The 19,519-nt window shown below is 39.2% G+C and overlaps 1 protein-coding gene across 2 annotated transcripts in view; it reads right to left on the bottom strand.

Moving 5' to 3' along the window:
• RGS6 (regulator of G protein signaling 6) overlaps nt 1-19,519 on the bottom strand; it is a 538,337-nt gene that overhangs the window by 121,965 nt on the left and 396,853 nt on the right. For both annotated transcript variants that reach the window (XM_075331066.1, XM_075331067.1), the window contains exon 4: nt 1,213-1,263. In XM_075331066.1, the coding sequence (XP_075187181.1) occupies nt 1,213-1,263 (51 nt within the window). The remainder of the gene's footprint in view (nt 1-1,212; nt 1,264-19,519) is intronic.

Below are 19,519 nucleotides of genomic sequence, written 5' to 3'. Positions count from 1 at the left end.
GCTATATAAATGAAAAATTATTATTACATCATACTGCTCTCAGATGGGGTAACAAAAACCTGGTGACAGATTGCCTTTAATTGTCCACTTCATGAGAAATGAAGCGCGTGTCAAAAATAGAAAGAGACCAGCAGAGTAGGGTATTTTTAGAATAACCTAGCAGTGAAAATTAAAGAACCAGGTAGAGCAAACAGAAAAACCTAAGATGAGTAACACCTGACAGCTAATAATCACACAAATTATTTGTTGAATGTCGAAAATATTTTTAAAATTAACATTTTCCATGGAAGATAATTAAACCAGCTGGTAAAGAGTGCACGCAGCAGTACATCCTGCTGTCCTCGGGGACAGTTCAACTCATTTAGTGCTTGAGGGAACCACTGCTTGATATAGTCAATCAGGATGACTCCTTTCCTGAACCGTTAGGGTTCCCCGAGGAGCGATGCTTGTTGCACCAGATAATTTCCTCTTTATATGCATCAAATTTTGTCGTCATTGATAAACTTTCATTTCAGCTCAATCAGCTGCTTTCTGACTAAAGCAAGACAGTAGCTGCTGGTCTCTTTGTACTGTGACAAACAATCTCTTGCTCATAACCTGTGTGAAATCACTCATAACCAACAACCCATTTATATTCTAGTTTCAAAATAAAAAAAAAAGTATACAAAACTGTAGGGAAAGAAAAGCTGAAATGTATATGTTACAGGCAATGTATGAAAACCCGGCATTCTATAGAATATCTAGGCAATGTATACAATCCCTGTCATTTTCAGGCAAGGTATGAAATATCTGCGCTGTTCCCTAAATTCCCTAGGTATTATAAAGAATGATAAGAATTGCTCAGGCAAAGTCTGATATAATGCCCAGATTCGAAAAGTCTATAGTAACAAACAGTCAAAAAACTAATGAAAGAAGTAACAAACAGTCAAAAAACTAATGAAAGACGAAATCCTAAATGAACAACAGGACTGCCTACTTTTGGACAGACCACCCCTGTAGTATTCTACACTCTGCCTGTTTGTCATTTAGGTATTCTATAGAAGGACTAGGAAATGTATGAACAGCTGATGTATTTCATACTTTGCTGACCCATTTCCGGCATTGTATACATTGCCTAGGTATTCTAAAGAATGCCTGTTTTTACACATTGCCGGTAACATATATAACAAAAAAAGGACAAAAGAAAATACATTCTAGAAAAAAAATCTTTACCTGGGTCTTCAATGTTGAGGTTCTTAATTAGCCACTGGACAATATCAGCTCCTAAAAGAATAACAGAGTATTGTTATTAATGAACAAGGACCTGAAATGAAAATATTACATAAATCACAATATAACTATTTTCTTTGTCTCTATTTGCACCCTCAGAGATCCCACTCCTTACTTCTTAGGCTCATGTAATGTACAAAACTGTATTATGGCTCGATATAAACAGAACAGAATCAAAATAAGTGACACCTATAACTTCAAAAGAGCCCTTTTATACCAACAAATGTCTTTGGATTCTTTCTAGGAAGAGTAGAATCCTAAAAAAGTGCAGCAATGACCACCATATGGTTCCATCCCAAAATTACCTCAACCATTGACTGGCTGCAGCAGTGACCCACCTCAGTCAGTTATTGGCTGAGACTGCAACGCTAGTAATTTGCAATGTGTAGATAAGCACCTGAATGACATCTGCAGAGAATTTTGAGACGGAGAATTATTTATATATTTATTTATTTATTAGCAGTCTAAGGACTTTAAGCACTAATTCATAATTTACCGGAACATCCCTGTAACCAAAGGTGCCTAGTATCTCAAACTATTTCTTCCCCTTTTCTCAATGTTCATCTGTACTGTTGTCACACGAACATTTTTACAAACTTTGTTGACTGTCATGGTAGTATTGGGTTCTGTTCAGACTACAGATTCTTACACTCAGTCTGATAACTTCTCTGGTGTCTGTTATCAACGCAGGTGTCGACTTGCAGATTGGTAATTCATAGGTAAACTAGCAAGAGTTAAAAGAGTTAAATCTCTGTTAGTCTGCTTGTTAGTCTCTTTTGATCACATACTTTGGGGAACCCAATTACATTTGCTCCTTTCCTATTTATGCTGGCTAGATCCTTCAACCTATGCCAGTTATAGTTTATCTTAGTTATTCTGGTGAAGTGTTGTGATCCAGACTAACTGATGGTCATTCAACTTGTTGCTGAGTGCGGTTGTGGAGTTAACCCTTGTTGCCTTTTTGTTGTTACCTTCCTGCTCTTGCTTTACTCCGGAGTCTCTCTATTCCTGTGTATGTGCAGTGTGTCAGAGTTTTGGTTTTCCCTTGTCTGTCTATCGGTTTTCCATCACACTCCTGCCCCGTCCTTCTCTGGTGGGAGTATCAGATTAGCACTGGTCTGGAGCATAGTCAGGAACGGGACTCAGGCATCTGCTCCATCAGGAGTAAACCTGAGGTTAGGGATAGCCTAGGGTCCCTTAGACTGAGGGAATGGTTATGAGCCCCTGTCCCCCACTATCTTAGCAGTCACCTCGTGACAACTCTATACTGTACTTGTCATTTCAACAACACTCAAATAATTATTTGCGTAAAAGTGGTTTGTGACATTTCCTACAACACTAAATTGTAGATTGCAACAATCTGTAAAGGAAAAAACACCAGTTATTTTGTTACAAAGAACTTTATACCGGTAGTTAAGTAATATTGAGTAATATTTTATAAGTAATATTACTCAGTGCCTGTACCCTTTTGCATAGCTAATTATTCAATTATAGCGCCACAAGAATGCAGTTGATAATGGTTTACCTAAAAGATAAGAAGGTTTTACAGCCCAGTAATGGTCAAACAGTAAAATAACCTATTGCCCTAAAGTTTAGAGGACAAATTTATAGTTTTCCAGACTGACAGCAGTGACTGTGGTTCCTTGCTAATAAAAAGTGAAACCCTTTATTACAGATGCATTTATGTCTATTACTGCTCCTCAGATTCCCGGTTTACAAATTGAAAGGATCATCTTTGAACTATTTGTCTAAAGTGTGTACTCTCGGACGCCACCATGTGAGGCAGCTTTGCCTGTTCAGTACCTAAGGAGTGCAGCAATATTAAAATGGTGTGCATTGTTTATGTTCAGCCACCTCTGTTAGACATTAGCAGTGGCTGGTAACTTAAGCAACAAGCAATAAATAAAAAATAATAATAATGAGGGGAAAGAGAGGAGATTTTAATAAACAGTAAATTGGAAAGTTGCTTGTCTTGGAAATAGCCCTTTAAATACAGATTTTTTTTAAAAAAATTCTATATCTAATTTAGCTGTAGGTACCTTTCAAATTATGCAAATCAGTAATGTTACTGACATGAAAATGAGAAAAAAGAAAATGCAAAATACCATAATATAAAGAGGAATATATAATTGTAATCTCTCTAAATGTATTGATGTATTATACTCATAATGTATGAAATCTCCATCCCCATCTCTTCTCTCTTTGCATTGTTTGTTACTAAGAATATCTCTTTTATTTGGCTGCCAAGGACAGCACAATAAGCGTTCAATCAAAGCAAGGCTCAGCAGGTTTCTTCCTCCTTACTTACATATAAAGTCTTATGGGAGTCAGGAAGTAGAAGCTGCAGGAATTTTTATTTTTTTTATAGAACGGTAAAGTACAAGATCTTTCAGGTCAACGGATGCAACTCTTAGATCTTACATCTCAACGCTACTTGAATTTAAAATGTACGATACTATAGTGAAATAACATATTATAAAGGCTATACAAGCTAAGGGTTTTATATACAAAACAACTACTTTTTAAATACTTAACTAGAATCTTAAAAAGCCAAGTAAATAAAATAATTAATCAGATTTATTAGGATGTCTTAAGGGCATTGTCTAGTCACAGAATATTGATGACCTTTTTTTCTAGATAGTTTATCAATATCAGATTGGTGGGGGAACAACATCAGGTACCCCCACTGACCATCTGGTATGAAATCCGATGGAGGCCAGATGTAAACACATTGAATGGAGCTGCAACATGCAGTTCTCTGCTGGGTACGGCGAGTGGCATGGTGGCCCAGTGCTTAGCACTGTACAGTGGGCGGCACGTTGGCTCATTGGTTAGTACTGCCATCTAGCAGCCCTGGGATCCTGGGTTCAAATCCCACCAAGGACAACATCTGCAAGGAGTTTGTATGTTCTCCCTGTGTTTGCGTGGGTTTCCTCCCACACTCAAAAGACATCCTGATAGGGAATTTATATTGTGAGCCCCAATGAGGACAGTTTTGCTGATGTGGAATATGTTAGCTCTATCTAAAAAAATGAAGAAGAAAAAGAAGACAGATCCTGGATATCTGCTAATCTCTTGAATAAAGGTTGTTCTGCAGTACTCAACAGTGACCACTACACATTGAATAGAACTGCGCATTGCGGCTTCTTTCAACGTATTTACATCCTGCTGCTGCCGGCGCTTGTCATAGCTGCCCACTGGTTGTACCTGGTTTCAGACCTGGCATTGATGACCTATCTGCAGGACAGTGCATAAATATCTCGTGCCTGGATAATTCATTTAAGGTATATAACTAGCTTTACTACCCGGCTTCGCCCGGGTTAATAACTGCTGTTAACAAAATAGAATGTATTAACAATAATGTATTCTGCACACAAAAACCACAAAACAAATAGGTGTGTTTTAGGGCGATTATGTGGCGAGGTTGGTGTATGTGAGGTGAAATGTGTGCTGAGGGTGGTATATGTGTTCAAGTACGTGGTAGTGTGTGGCGCATTTTGTGTGTGTGTTCATATTCCTGAGTGGGGTGAGTATCCATGTCGGGGCCCCACATTAGCAACTGTACGGTACATACTGGCAGCTGTCAATTTGCCCCCAACACTTTTCGTTTCACTTTTTCCCCATTATGTAGATAGGGGCAAAATTGATTGGTAAATTGGAACGCGTGGGGTTAAAATTTCGCCTCACAACATAGCACCCGCTGCTGGCCGGGATAGTAACTGTTTCTCTGTTTCTCTCCCATTCTCTGTCTCTCCCTCTGTATATATTTCTCTGTCTCTCTCTATCTCTTTCCCTGTCTGTCTCTGACTGTCTCTTTCTCCGTCTGTCTCAATCTCTTTCCCTGTCTGTCTATCTCTGTCACTTTCCCTGTCTGTCTCTTTCCCTATCTGTCGCTTTCCCTCTGTCTCCTTCCCTGTGTCTCTTTCCCTGTGTCTGTCTCTTTGTCTGTCTCTTTACCTGTCTTTGTCTGTCTCTTACCCTGTCTGGCTCTTTCCCTGTCTGTCTGTTTCCCTGTGTCTGTTTCTGTCTCTTAGTCTGTGTCTGTCTCTTTACCTGTCTCTCTCTTTCCCTCTCTTTACCTGTCTCTCTCTTTCTCTGTCAGTCTGTCTCTTTGTCTGTGTCTGTCTCTTTGTGTCTATCTCTTACCCTGTCTATGTCTGTTTCTTAGCCTGTCTGTGTCTGCCTCTTTCCCTGTCTGCGTCTGTCTCTTTCCCTGGCTGCATTGTGACATGCCAACATTCCATATAAGGGCGTGGCTGCGCATTCTTCTGAACTTCTGGCTGCATTCTGGCTCCCAGCTCCATTCGCTTTAATGGAGGCAGGTTTTTTGGTGAATAACTGTAAAGCGCGGGGTTAAAATGTCCCCTCAAAACATAGCCTATGACGCTCTCGGGGTCCAGAAGTGTGAGTGTGCAAAATTTTGTGGCTGTAGCTAATCCTGGACATACACACACACATACACACATTCAGCTTTATATATTAGATGATACAATCCCTAAAAATACCTATGTTGCTAGTTGATTGACAATAGCCTTCGTTTAAGTATGGAGTAGGAACAGTATATTCATTCAGTTTTTGTTATTGTTAAAGCATTTGAAAAATGTAAGAAATAATTCTGAAACTAGATACTAATGCGGGCGTCACACGGTACGATATATCTGGCGATATGTCGTCGGGGTCACGTCGTTAGTGACGCACATCCGGCATCGTCAGAGATATCGTACCGTGTGACACCTATGAACGAGCAGAAATACTCACATTATCGTTCATCGTTGACACGTCGTTCATTTTCATAATTTCGTCCCTCCTTCTGTGCTCCGGTTGTTCGTCGCTCCCGTGGCAGCACACATCGCTCCGTGTGACACCCCGGGAGCAACGAACACAGCTTACCTGTGTCCCGCCGGCAATGCGGAAGGAAGGAGGTAGGCGGGATGTTTATGTCCCGCTCATCTCCGCCCCTCTGCTTTTATTGGCCGGCCGCCGTGTGACGTCGCTGTGACGCCGAACGTCCCTCCCCCTTCAGGAAGAGGATGTCCGCCGCCCACAGCGACGTCGCCCGGGAGGTAAGTAAGTGTGACGGGGGGTTAACGACTTTGTGCGCCACGGGCAACTAATTGCCCGTGACGCACAAACAACGGGGGCGGGTGCGATCGCTCATGCGATTGCACGATTTATCGGCCCGTGTGACGCCCGTATAAGCAAATGCATACACGTATAAAGTGTACATCCAATGACAAGTAACAACCTAAATCCTCATACATAGTACCTAGTTTGTGCCTTTCCCATCAGAACTCATTTATCATTGTTTAATAAAAGGTTGTTTTCATTGTCCACCATGTGACAGATACAGTAGAGTTGAAGCTTAGTCATGGTCACCGTTTCTACAAGCCTGCTACCTCTCAATACAGCCAAGAAAACACAGCTGCTCTTTGAAATGCTATAATATACAAACAATGAATATATGAAATTGGAACTACATTACTGCTATAGAAACTATGTTAAGAAATGAAGGTACTTAGCGCACAAATTGGCCAATTCATGAGAGCCCAACAGTCACGCCAAGGCGTACCACTCATTGAAGCTGTTGGGTTCTCATGAATTGTCCAATTTATGCGCTAAGTACCTTCATTTCTTAACATATTTCTATAGCAGTAATATATTTCTAATTTCATATATTCATTGTTTCTATACTATAGTTTTTCACAGAGTGCAGCTGTATTTTCTTGGTTCTATTGAAAAGTCGCAACATCTTGCACCTGTTCACACTTGTCTTATTTTGTTTGGAGGTGTTGGTCAGTTTTTTGACATTTGTAGCTGTCAATGCACTTCATATTCATTCAACTTAATACAACTAAGCTTCAGTAACAGACACAAGAAGAGAGTGGCATGATGTTTGCTTGTTATTACTTTCTAATCTGAGGACGTTAAAGTGAATCAGACAGAAGATTCATAAGAAAGCCTACTGTAAAAAGCTGGCCTAGGACCATATGTCTTGGATGATTAGTCCAAGAGGCAAGTCCTTGGCGACTTTCCATTGTACAAAACATGGCACTTCTGGCTATGCTTGGGTGCACTGGTACGGTCCAAACCCGTAGCCAGAGTACAAGTATAACCAGGCACTCCAAAATTGTGACAAAATTCAAGTTTTATTTTATTCTATTTAAACAGTGGCCAGTTCAGGAAATAAGACGATTTGGTCTAAGTTCAGACCTTCCTCAGTTAGAACCTGCTGCCAGTGCGAAGCTGCATGGATGCGGCACTATGGACGTACACGGTGTCACCGCTTGTAATGGGCACCTATTACAAGCGGTGGACACCACATACGTCCATAGTGCCGCATCTAGGCAGCTGGTTATACTTGTACTCTTGGCGACTTTTTGACCTACTTTCCTAGACTGACAGCCCTCTCCCTATACACACACATAGGGGGAAACCGGCCAGTCTTGGAGTTTGGGGCTGGTAGAAGTCACTAGGGACTAGAGATGAGCGAACACAACAAAAAATACAGTTTGAGGGTTTGTTTTTTTAATAAACCCGCTCACACTCCCTCAGAAATGTTCTACTTATGGCTGGCAGTATGTGGGTGGAGCCATGAAATGCTCAATTACAGACTTCCATTGAAGTTCGGATCAAGTTGGGGTCAAAAACATAAGTTTTTTAAGGTTCGAATGTACCTGACAAAGCGAACTTCCAAAGGTTCACTTATCAATACCAGGAACCTGCCTTGAACAAGTCATGTATGACCCATAATCCCAGCGACATTTTCAAAGTATGTTTTCAGTAATAGAAAAAGACCCCTTTAAACACTATCATGGTTCAAGCAAGACAGCACATCACCAACCAAGACCTTTTTGGAAAACTCCTAGTCAGTTTAGACAGGGAAAATAATCCATAAAATGGTCTCGTTTCAAAAGCTTGCATAAGGCTGTGTGCCAACGTGTGCTTTTTTCGTGCTTTTACGCTGCATTCTGCACAGCAGCGTAAAAGCATGCGTCCTGCGTCCCCAGCACAAACTATGAAGATTGTGCAAATTCCATCCGCACGTAGCGTTTTAAAACGCAGCGTTTCGGCTGCTGAAATATTTTGCCAAAACACTGCGTTCTAAAAAGCAACATATCACTTCTTTTCTGCGTTCTGGATGCTTTTCCCACTCTGTCTATGGAAGAGCAAGCATCCAGAACGCATGAATTCCACATGCACAGTGCTTTCAAAGCGCAGCTGTAATGCCTGATTGGAGCCACAGACTGGCTGTAAGAGGAGTCTAGAGAAAAACCGCTCACAAAGCAGGACCCCAAGAACTCTGCAAGCCTTTAACCCCTATACAGGGATTTGGAATTACACAGAGCCCCAGAGATCACCACCTGTGGTAGGCTGTAGTCCATGGTCGTCAGGCAGGGTCAAAAACCAGGAGATGCTAAACAGGAACAGAATCGGCAGGCAAGGGCGTAGTGAGGAGACAAAGCAGAGGTCAAATCCGGAACTGGCAGCAAGGTACAAAAATGACAGGCAGGAGGGTAGTCAAACAACAAGCAAAGGTCAGCGCACAGGAATCAAAATACAAACAGCACATGACCCAGGAGTACAGAACTATCTCTGGCAGTGGTCATGTGACAGGATAAGAAGAGTGTGGTGTCTTCCCATTGGCTGCAGGTGAATGTTGGCAACTTCAGCTGGAAGACACACACCACCTACAGTCAGCCAGGGGTACTGCAGGTTCCAGGGAAACCCAGCCTAGTGGATGAGCGGAGCCTGTGCTTCGCAGAGTCACGGGCACCGACTCCTCTCCCATCACCAGCACTATCCATGGTGGGAACATGGCGTCGTCTGGCGATCGGAGCAGAAGTCGCAGGAGCGGACTCCGGTGGGGACTTGACAGCAGCTTTTCGGCTGCGTTTTGAAACGCACAGGCAGTGACTTATACGCTGCGGAATAGAACGCAGAGACGTGCGCACACAGCCTAAATGTTTAGAGGAGATATAAGTTGCTGCCCAGGACTTGAGTCTTAAGGCCGCTTTACATGCTACGACATCGTTAAAGCGATCTTGTTGGGGTCACGGAATTTGTGACGCACATCTGGCCGCTTTAGCGATGTCTTTGTGTGTGACACCTATGAGCAATTTTGAATCTTCGCAAATACGTTCAAAATCGCTCATCGGTGACATCCCTCCCTAATCTCGATTATCGTTGCTGCTGCTTGGACAATGTAGTTCGTCGTTCCTGCGGCAGCACACATCGCTATGTGTGACACTCCAGGAACGAGGAACCTCACCTTACCTGCGGCCGCCAACAATGCGTAAGGAAGAACGTTGGCGGGATGTTACGTTCCGCTCATCTCCACCCCTCTGCTTTGATTGGGCGGCCGCTTAGTGACGTCGCTGTGACGCCGAACGGATCTCCCCCTTAGAAAGGAGGCGGTTCGCCGGTCACAGCGACGTCGCTAGGCAAGTAAGTAGTGTGACGGGTCCGCGCGATTTTGTGCGCCACGGGCAGCGATTTGGCTGTGTCCCACAAAGGATGGGGGCAGCTACGTACGCTAGCGATATCGGTACCGATATCGCAGCATGTAAAGCGGCCTTTAGAGACTAATTCTTCCGTGCAAAATAATACTCTTGACATTTTAAAAGTATCATTAAAGGGTTTCTTTTGGTTTCAGAAAACCTCTGTCACCAGGCTGCAGTTTGTTTTAATAAACAAAAACTACAAGACTCATCCTCCCTGGATTAAGTGTTGAGCCTCGGACATTCCTCCTGGTGTGTGTTATTGTCTGAAGTGCTGACTACAGCCAATAACTGAGCTCAGCAGCTTTGCCCAATTTGACAGCACGGAACGCTGAGCTCATCTATTAGCTGTTGCACTGTTGACGTGATATTAGCACTGCAGACAATAATAGATACTGTACATGTGGCAGGGCATTCAGGTCTGGTCTTGTACCTGTTACTCGTTACCGGGTTACCTCGATATGGGTTGTTGTCGTGATGCCACCTGTGGTATGCGGACAGGGATTAGCCACCGCTGCTGTCGCTGTCTTCCGGGGCGGATGGTAGTAGCAGCAAAGATGGTATCGCTCCCCACAGGTGGAGCGGGCCCCGGGGAGGATGAGGGTTTAGTAGTGGTGGCGGGGGCCGTTGGCGTCGGGGCGCGGGGCGATGGCGCCGATAATAAGAGTCCGAGTCAGCTGCTATGGTTCCAGGTTGTTTTACTCACTGTTATAGCACGCGCCGGGTAGTACCGGTCACCCGCTGTGATGTGAATAAGAGGGTAAACCTTAAGGGGTTTAAAATAAAAAGGGACACATGCGGCGCCACTCCAAATGTAGTAGTTCAAAAGCATAAAAAATGATTAAGAAATGTGCATAAATTGCACTCACCTTGTTTCAAGTTAGGTCAAACCCATAGATCCCTTTAGGATCAATCTCCACAATCTCTGTGCTGATCTGCTGCTCACTAGGATTTGATACCCTGTGGAATCACCTCCACAGGAAACCAGTAAATTGAAGTGCTTGAAAAATCCTTCAAATCCAAAAAATGTGGCGCTGATCTCCAAATGTATTATATCAGAAGAATTTTTATTCGGCCAGTATAAAATATTACATAAAATATTACAACGTGTTTCGGCTAAAAATCTTAAAAAAAGGTAGCCTTCTTCAGGTAAAATAACATGACAGTTGATCTCTCAGACCTCGACTTTGAATAAGACATTGCTAGAAACTAATTAGTACAAGGAGAAACACTTGAATGACTCCACCTCTTTCCTCAACTAGTTTCATATATCTCCTAACAATCCATACCTAGAGGTTCTCAGGTGCAAAAAAAGTTTTTTTTTTTTTTAATGTATTTAAACCTCTTGGTCGCGATCTATCAAATAAAAATATAAAAATATAAATAAACCAGATATAAAATGTCCCCATTTTCACATCTATAAAATTACAATCAGCAGAAAGCATTTGCCTTGTAGTCATTTATGTCTGTATGTGGACATCATACTTTCTAAATTTTAGACCATTTGGCTACAGACAATTAAGTTTATATATCCAAAAGGATTCTTTTCTACTGAGAACTGCCATGCGATTATTTACTTCCTCTGACACACACGCCACTGGAGTAACTTTCACCTTAAATTTTCTGTTGTGTCTCAAGAGCAGGTGCCTAGATAAGCTGTGTTTGAGAAATCCATTATGAAATTAAGAAATCCAGTATTATGCCGGTGTCCATTCATACGTGACCGCACTGTTTGTGTAGTACGGCCCACATATTGAAGACCACAATCACAACTTATTACATAAATGACAAAGTCACTATTGCATGTCAGATGTTCTCTTATTCTCATCTCCCTCACCTGTACTATTGGACACTATTGTTTTAACTCCATGATTTAAGATCTCACAGCTGCAGCATTTTTTTGACCCGCATTTAAAAACTCCACTATTCAGTTTTTTATTATTTTTATCCGCAGGCATTTTTTTTTTAAATTTATGTTCAAAATCCTTACTTTTTTTCCTGGGATGGGAGTTTCCACATTTTTCTAGGGGCTATAATATTTTTGATACTTTGCCCTCTCCTAAATGTGATTCCTGGAGTTGCAGGTAGTAATTTTTTCAAAAATGGGTCATTTTTCAGCAAATACCAATATTTATTAAGGACTCTTCTAATCAGCTCATTCCCTCTATTAAACGTGGTAATAAAATTAAATTTCCACATGTTTTTCTTTCCAACCATATCTGATTTATACACCATCTTTTTTTCTATCATTTTATTTAAACACTCCTCTTGTGTTTTTTTCCAGATTTAGCTCATAGGCTGTTTGTACTAGTTCCTTAGGGTATTTTTTATCTTTAAACCTGTTGATCAAAATTTTTGATTGAACTTTATAATCTTTTTGTTCTGAACAATTTTTTATTTTACGGAGGAATTGACTATATGGTATGTTTTTTTTCCACTTTGAATAGTGGGCACTACGAAAATCAAGGTAATCATTAGTGTCAACTTTCTTGAAGTGTGTTTTTGTCACTATATTCTTCTGTTCGTGACTAATCTCCAAATCTAAATATACTATTTTTTCTTTATTAATATGTGACACAAAACGTATCCCCCAGTCATTTGTATTGAGTGACTCCACAAAAAAAAGTGCTTTTTTTTCGGGCCCTTTCCAGATGATTATTAAATCATCGATTAAACGTTTGTACAATTGGATTTTATTCATATATTGTGGCCCCTGCAGTGGCGAAGATGACTCAAACCACCCAATGAATAACTTTGCGAGACTTGGGGCGACCGTCGTCCCCATTGCGGTGCCAAGTCGCTGAAGGTACAGATCCCCCTAAAATTCAAACAGATTATGTTTTAAAATGAAGTTCAGACCTTCCAGCAAGAAGTTTTTTTGCAGTAAAGGTATATGATTAAGCTGAGAGAGGTAATAATCTACTGCCTTCAAACCTAATGCATGATCTATATTGGAATAGAGTGCATTAACGTCCATGGTAATAAAGAGACAATCTTCATGCCATTCAATATTTTTAGTTCCTCTATTAGATGTGTTGAATCACGGAGATAAGAAGGTAAAGTTTTCACCACATCTTGTAAAAAAAGATCAATATAGTGGGATAAAGGACTCGTCAATGAGCCTATCCCTGATATGATCGGACGACCTGGTGGAGTTAGGGGATCCTTGTGGATTTTGGGAAGATGGTAAAAAATGCCCCAGAAGGAGCTGTATTGGTTAGGAATCTTTTTTCTTTAATATAATTATTTTCAAAAGCTTCATTGATTAAATGATGGTATTCCACTATAAAATCACTTGTTGGATCTATCAAAATTTTCTCATAATATTTCTCATCTGCCAGAATCCTGTAAGCTTCTTCTAGATAATCACGTCTTTCCTGAATAACCACTCCCCCTCCTTTATCCGCTTGTCTGATCACTATATTTACGTTTTCTCTCAAACCATCAAGAGCTTTTTTCTCATAGAATGTTGTCTTTATTTTTTCCCTTGTTGTAAGCAAAGTTTTTTCTACTTTTTTTATTATACTTATCTTCCAGGTTTTTATCTTTATTTAAATCTCTGAATTCATCTGCAACCATTGAAAAAAAAGTTTCAATATTACTACCCTTATGGTGGATGGGGTAAAAGGAAGATTTAGGTTGAACCTCCAAATGAATAAATTCTGTGTCAGGGTCTTTATCAGATGCCATCTGGATTACTGGTGTTCCTACATTTCTTTCTTTTATTGAAAATGACGTGCTAATGTTATTTTCCGTATAAACTTGTTTAAATCCAAATATAGATCAAAAGCATTCATATCCTGTGTTGGGAAAAAATTGAGTCCTCTACTTAATACTTCAATTTCTGATGATGACAAAATGTGTTTGGATAAGCTGAACATTTTTACAGTAGATTTTCCTTCTGCAGTTTTTTCCTCCTCTCCATTTTTTCCTTTTTTACTTTTATATTTTGTTGTTCTATTTCTTTTTCCTATAGTCCCCCTACCTCATGATCCTCTGGCCCTCCTTTCCTTTTTTTGGATGCCTCCATGGGAATCCGTATAAAATACTTTGTGATTGAATTTTGTTGAGAGAGTAATTCCCACACTATAGTAAATATAGATGCTGATACTTCACAAGACGATATTGGGGGTAGTTCATCGGGTCTTCCTCCCCCACATCCAGGTTTACCTCCACTCATTCAGGAAATAACTGATAATGAACATTGTACTTCATTGGGTGTAAATATAAGTGAACTTACAATACATGACATCTCAGAAACATCTGCAATGTTCACTACAGTAATTCAGGCACCAACACCATCACCTTCGTCCGCCATATCACATGTTTCTTTGTTAGAGATTGGCCCCACTGGACTCCAAAAGACAGAACAAATAATACCACCGATAGTGAGCTGTTCTCAAATAGCACAGGCATTACCCCCTCCTCAACAAAATTCAATCACAAAGTATTTTATGCGGATTCCCATGGAGGCATCCAAAAAAAGGAAGGGAGGATCAGAGGATCAAGAGTTAGGGGGACTATAGGAAAAAGAAATAGAACAACAAAACATAAAAGTAAAAAAGGAAAAAATGGAGAGGAGGAAAAAACTGCAGAAGGAAAATCTACTGTAAAAATTTTCAACTTATCCAAACACATTTTGTCATCATCAGAAATTGAAGTATTAAGTAGAGGACTCAATTTTTGCCCAACACAGGATATGAATGCTTTTGATCTATATTTGGATTTAAACAAGTTTATACGGAAAATAACATTAGAACGTCTTTTTGCAATAAAAGAAAGAAATGTAGGAACACCAGTAATCCAGATGGCATCTGATAAAGACCCTGACACAGAATTTATTCATATGGAGGTTCAACCTAAATCTTCCTTTTACCCCATCCACCGTAAGGGTAGTAATATTGAAACTTTTTTTTCAATGGTTGCAGATGAATTCAGAGATTTAAATAAAGATAAAAAACTGGAAGATAAGTATAATAAAAAAAGTTGAAAACACTTTGCTTACAACAAGGGAAAAAATAAAGACAACATTCCATTCCATGAGGAAAAAAAGCTCTTGATGGTTTGAGAGAAAACGTAAATATAGTGATCAGACAAGCGGATAAAGGAGGGGGGAGTGGTTATTCAGGAAAGACGTGATTATCTAGAAGAAGCTTACAGGATTCTGGCAGATGAGAAATATTATGAGAAAATTTTGATAGATCCAACAAGTGATTTTATAGTGGAATACCATCATTTAATCGATGAAGCTTTTGAAAATAATATATTAAATAAAAAAGAAAAAAGATTCCTAACCAATACAGCTCCGTCTGGGGCATTATTTTACCATCTTCCAAAAATCCACAAGCATCCCCTAACTCCACCAGGTCGTCCGATCATATCAGGGATAGGCTCATTGACGAGTCCTTTATCCCACTATATTGATCTTTTTTTACAAGATGTGGTGAAAACTTTACCTTCTTATCTCCGTGATTCAACACATTTAATAGAGGAACTAAAAAATATTGAATGGCAGGAAGATTGTCTCTTTATTACCATGGACGTTAATGCACTCTATTCCAATATAGATCATGCATTAGGTTTGAAGGCAGTAGATCATTACCTCTCTCAGCTTAATCATATACCTTTACTGCAAAAAAACGTCTTGCTGGAAGGTCTGAACTTCATTTTAAAACATAATCTATTTGAAGTTTAGGGGAAACTATACCTTCAGCGACTTGGCACCGCAATGGGGACGACGGTCACCCCAAGTCTCGTAAACTTATTCATGGGGTGGTTTGAGTCATCTTCGCCACTGCAGGGGCCACAATATATGAATGAAATCCAATTGTACAATCGTTTCATCGATGATTTAATAATCATCTGGAAAGGGCCCGAAAAAAAACATGTTTTTTTGTGGAGTCACTCAATAAAAATGACTGGGGGTTATGTTTTGTGTCACATATTAATAAAGAAAAAATAGTATATTTAGATTTGGAGATTAGTCACGAACAGAAGAATATAGTGACAAAAACACACTTCAAGAAAGATGACACTAATGGTTACCTTGATTTTCGTAGTGCCCACTATTCAAAGTGGAAAAAAAACATACCATATAGTCAATTCCTCTGTATAAGGAAAATTTGTTCAGAACAAAAAGATTATAAAGTTCAATCAAAAATTTTGATCAACAGGTTTAAAGATAAAAAATACCCTACGGAACTAGTACAAATAGCCTATGAGTTACATCTGGGAAAGACACAAGAGGAGTGTTTAAATAAAATGATAGAAAAAAAGATGGTGAATAAATCAGATATGGTTGGAAAGAAAAAACATGTGGAAATTTAATTTTATTACCACCTTTAATAGTGGGAATGAGCTGATTAGAAGAGTCCTTAATAAATATTGGTATTTGCTGAAAAATAACCCATTTTTGAAATAATTACTACCTGCAACTCCAGGAATCACATTTAGGAGGGGGAAAACTATCAAAAATATTATAGCCCCTAGTAAAATTCAGAAACTCCCATCCCAGGAAAAAAGTAAGGATTTTGAACATAAATTTAAAAAAAAAATGCCTGCGGATAAAAATAATAAAAAACTGAATAGTGGAGTTTTTAAATGCGGGTCAAAAAAATCCTGCAGCTGTGAGATCTTAAATCATGGAGCTAAAACAGTAGTGTCCAATAGTACAGGTGAGGAGATGAGAATAAGAGAACATCTGACATGCAATAGTGACTTTGTCATTTATGTAATAAGTTGTGATTGTGGTCTTCAATATGTGGGCCGTACTACACAAACAGTGCGGTCATGTATGAATGGACACCGGCATAATACCAAGAATGGATTTCTCAAACACAGCTTATCTAGGCACCTGCTCTTGAGACACAACAGAAAATTTAAGGTGAAAGTTACTCCAGTGGAGCTTGTCTCAGAGGAAGTAAATAATCGCATGGCAGTTCTCAGTAGAAAAGAATCCTTTTGGATATATAAACTTAATTGTCTGTATCCAAATGGTCTAAATGATGTGTTGGTGAAAGTATGATGTCCACATACAGACATAAAGGACTACAAGGCAAATGCTTTCTGCTGATTGTAATTTTATAGATGTGAAAATGGGGAAATTTTATATCTGGTTTATTTATATTTTTATATTTTTATTTGATAGATAGCGACCGAGAGGTTTAAATACATTAAAAAAAAAACAACAACTTTTTTTGCACCTGAGAACCTCCAGGTATGGATTGTTTGGAGATATATGAAACTAGTTGAGGAAAGAGGTGGAGTCATTCAAGTGTTTCTCCTTGTACTAATTAGTTTCTAGAACTGTCTTATTCAAAGTCGAGGTCTGAGAGAGCAACTGTCATGTTATTTTACCTGAAGAAGGCTACCTTTTTTTAAGATTTTTAGCCGAAACGTGTTGTAATATTTTATGTAATATTTTATAGTAGCCGAATAAAAATTCTTCTGATATAATACATTTGGGGATCAGTGCCACGTTTTTTGGATTTGAAGGATTTTTCAAGCACTTCAATTCCGCTGTGATGTGAAAGAAGAAAAAGGAAGAAGGTGATGGTGTCGTGTCACCTGAACTGAAGTCTCGAGTAGACTGACTGAAGATTGTGTTAAGTTGCTCCTACTTCTACCCCAAGTGGAACCCGCCCCCCAGATGGTTGTCCTAGTGACCGGGAAGTCCCAAGCTTCATGTTGGCCAACCCCCCCTGCCTACCCTAGTCCAGCTCCCCAGTGAGAAGGCTCCTAAGCTGTATGTAAAGTGTGAATGTGGAACACCGATGATTGACCCCCTCCTTACCCGAGGCGAATACCGCACCTCAAATAAGGCTCAGTACTCTCTGGCGACTGGAGCCGCAGAGGCACCACATATGGAGAGGAGGAGACTCTGTGCTGGACCTGGGAAGGGTGAGTAAAGCAGAATATATTTTAAAAAATAAACTGGAGCCGGAGGACAGAGGTTCACCAAAACCAGAAAATTCTTCAATCTCAAAGATGAAAACTATAAATAAACAGAAGAAGAAATGGCCCACATTGTCAGTTTGCAGTTTGGCACATTCCATGTATTCCATAACTGAACATTCTTGGATACATTTTACAAATGTTAATTTTCTCCCCATGTCTTCTATTTTTGTAGGAACAAGCTCAAGTTGGGTTCATCATTCCTGTATTTTTTTTATAACGTATTGCTCTTGCAATGAGCACAGAGACTTAATGAAGACAGGACCTCATTAAATTGATTAAATCACTTAATTATTTTTACAATAAATATCAAAACACAGTTTAAAGATCATGATGAATAATTCTGGATATGGAATAAATGTCGCTAACAAATTAAATTATTTATTCATAATTGTCACAAGATGAGTAAAGTAAAATATCTAAATTAATAGATTCTAATTATGTTCCAAACTAAATGTAATGCAATATATGTATGTGATTTCCGGTATACCTTAAAGGGAAGCTATCACCAGGTTTTCACTAACCCATATGAGAGCTGCAAAATGTAAGGGCAGAGACCCTGATTTGAGGGATGTATCACTTACTGAGCTGCTTCCTGTCAATTAGATGAAAACCAGCTGCAGATTTAGCAGTATTCACTACTGATTGGCTGCTTTCTGCCTATGCACAGTGTACACAGAAATCTGCCGGTCATTGGGGGGGACAGGGTTATACGCAGTATGCTTGACCACCTGGCAGCAAGTTTACTTTTCCTCTAAGGATAATAGGACTGCTGAAAAAAACAGTGATTTTATCAAAACTACACTATGCAGCTCAGTAAGTGACACATCGCTGGAGTCAGGGTCTTTGTCTTTACATTATGCTGGTCTCACATTAGGTGACAAAAATCTGGAGACAGATTTCTTGTAAAAAAAAAAAAAGTAAAATTCTGGCAACTGGTTTCCTTGACAAGTTTGAATTTGTTCTATTTACACAAAAGAAGACGTAAATTGGTGGTTCGGTATAATAAACATATAACAATAAATTGCCCATAAAAGAGCAAATGATAACCTAAACTTTTCCACTTAATTCATAAAACACAAACTTTTATTTATCTTTATTGTTATATTGTGATTAATTTAATGTAAAAGACTATGCTCAGCAGTGACCACACAGCTACCGTAGTGCCATTAATTTAAAACTGGTCAGACTCTGATAACTGTATGACATTTCTTACCCTTACATGAAATTGTCCGTGCAGTTAGCACTCACTATCAATAAAGAAATTATTCTACTCTCGACATGTAATTTAGTGACTTCATCAATGCCGAATACATTTACCTGGAATATTTAATTGTAAGATATGAAAATCTATAAGAATGATTAGTCTTCAAAAAACTAATAAAGATTCAAATACAGGTCAACGAGCTTTTCAAGAAATGAGAGCAGCTGAGCAGGTAAGGTAACAAGGGGTCACAGCACATAACAGTATGAGTGTGTGCAATGTATTGCCTTTTATTATGATACTTTTCACAATTTTAATGTAGACAGATGATAAATGGACTAGACCGAATGAGACCTGAGCTGAGCTTAATAAATCTGCATATATTCAATATACCGTAATCATTGTAAGAAGCACATTTTTGCATTTCCAGTGCCTGACAGCAAAATGTTAAAATTGCTATGTCATAAGGAGGTAAAAACGTTACATTACATATATATATATATATATATATATATATATATATATATATATATATATATATATATATTATATATAATATATATATATATATATATATATATATATATATATATAT

Source organism: Anomaloglossus baeobatrachus, chromosome 12 (assembly GCF_048569485.1).
Source record: "Anomaloglossus baeobatrachus isolate aAnoBae1 chromosome 12, aAnoBae1.hap1, whole genome shotgun sequence".
In the NCBI taxonomy this organism is placed as follows: Eukaryota; Metazoa; Chordata; class Amphibia; order Anura; family Aromobatidae; genus Anomaloglossus; species Anomaloglossus baeobatrachus.
This window is presented reverse-complemented; position numbering and strand designations above follow the sequence as displayed.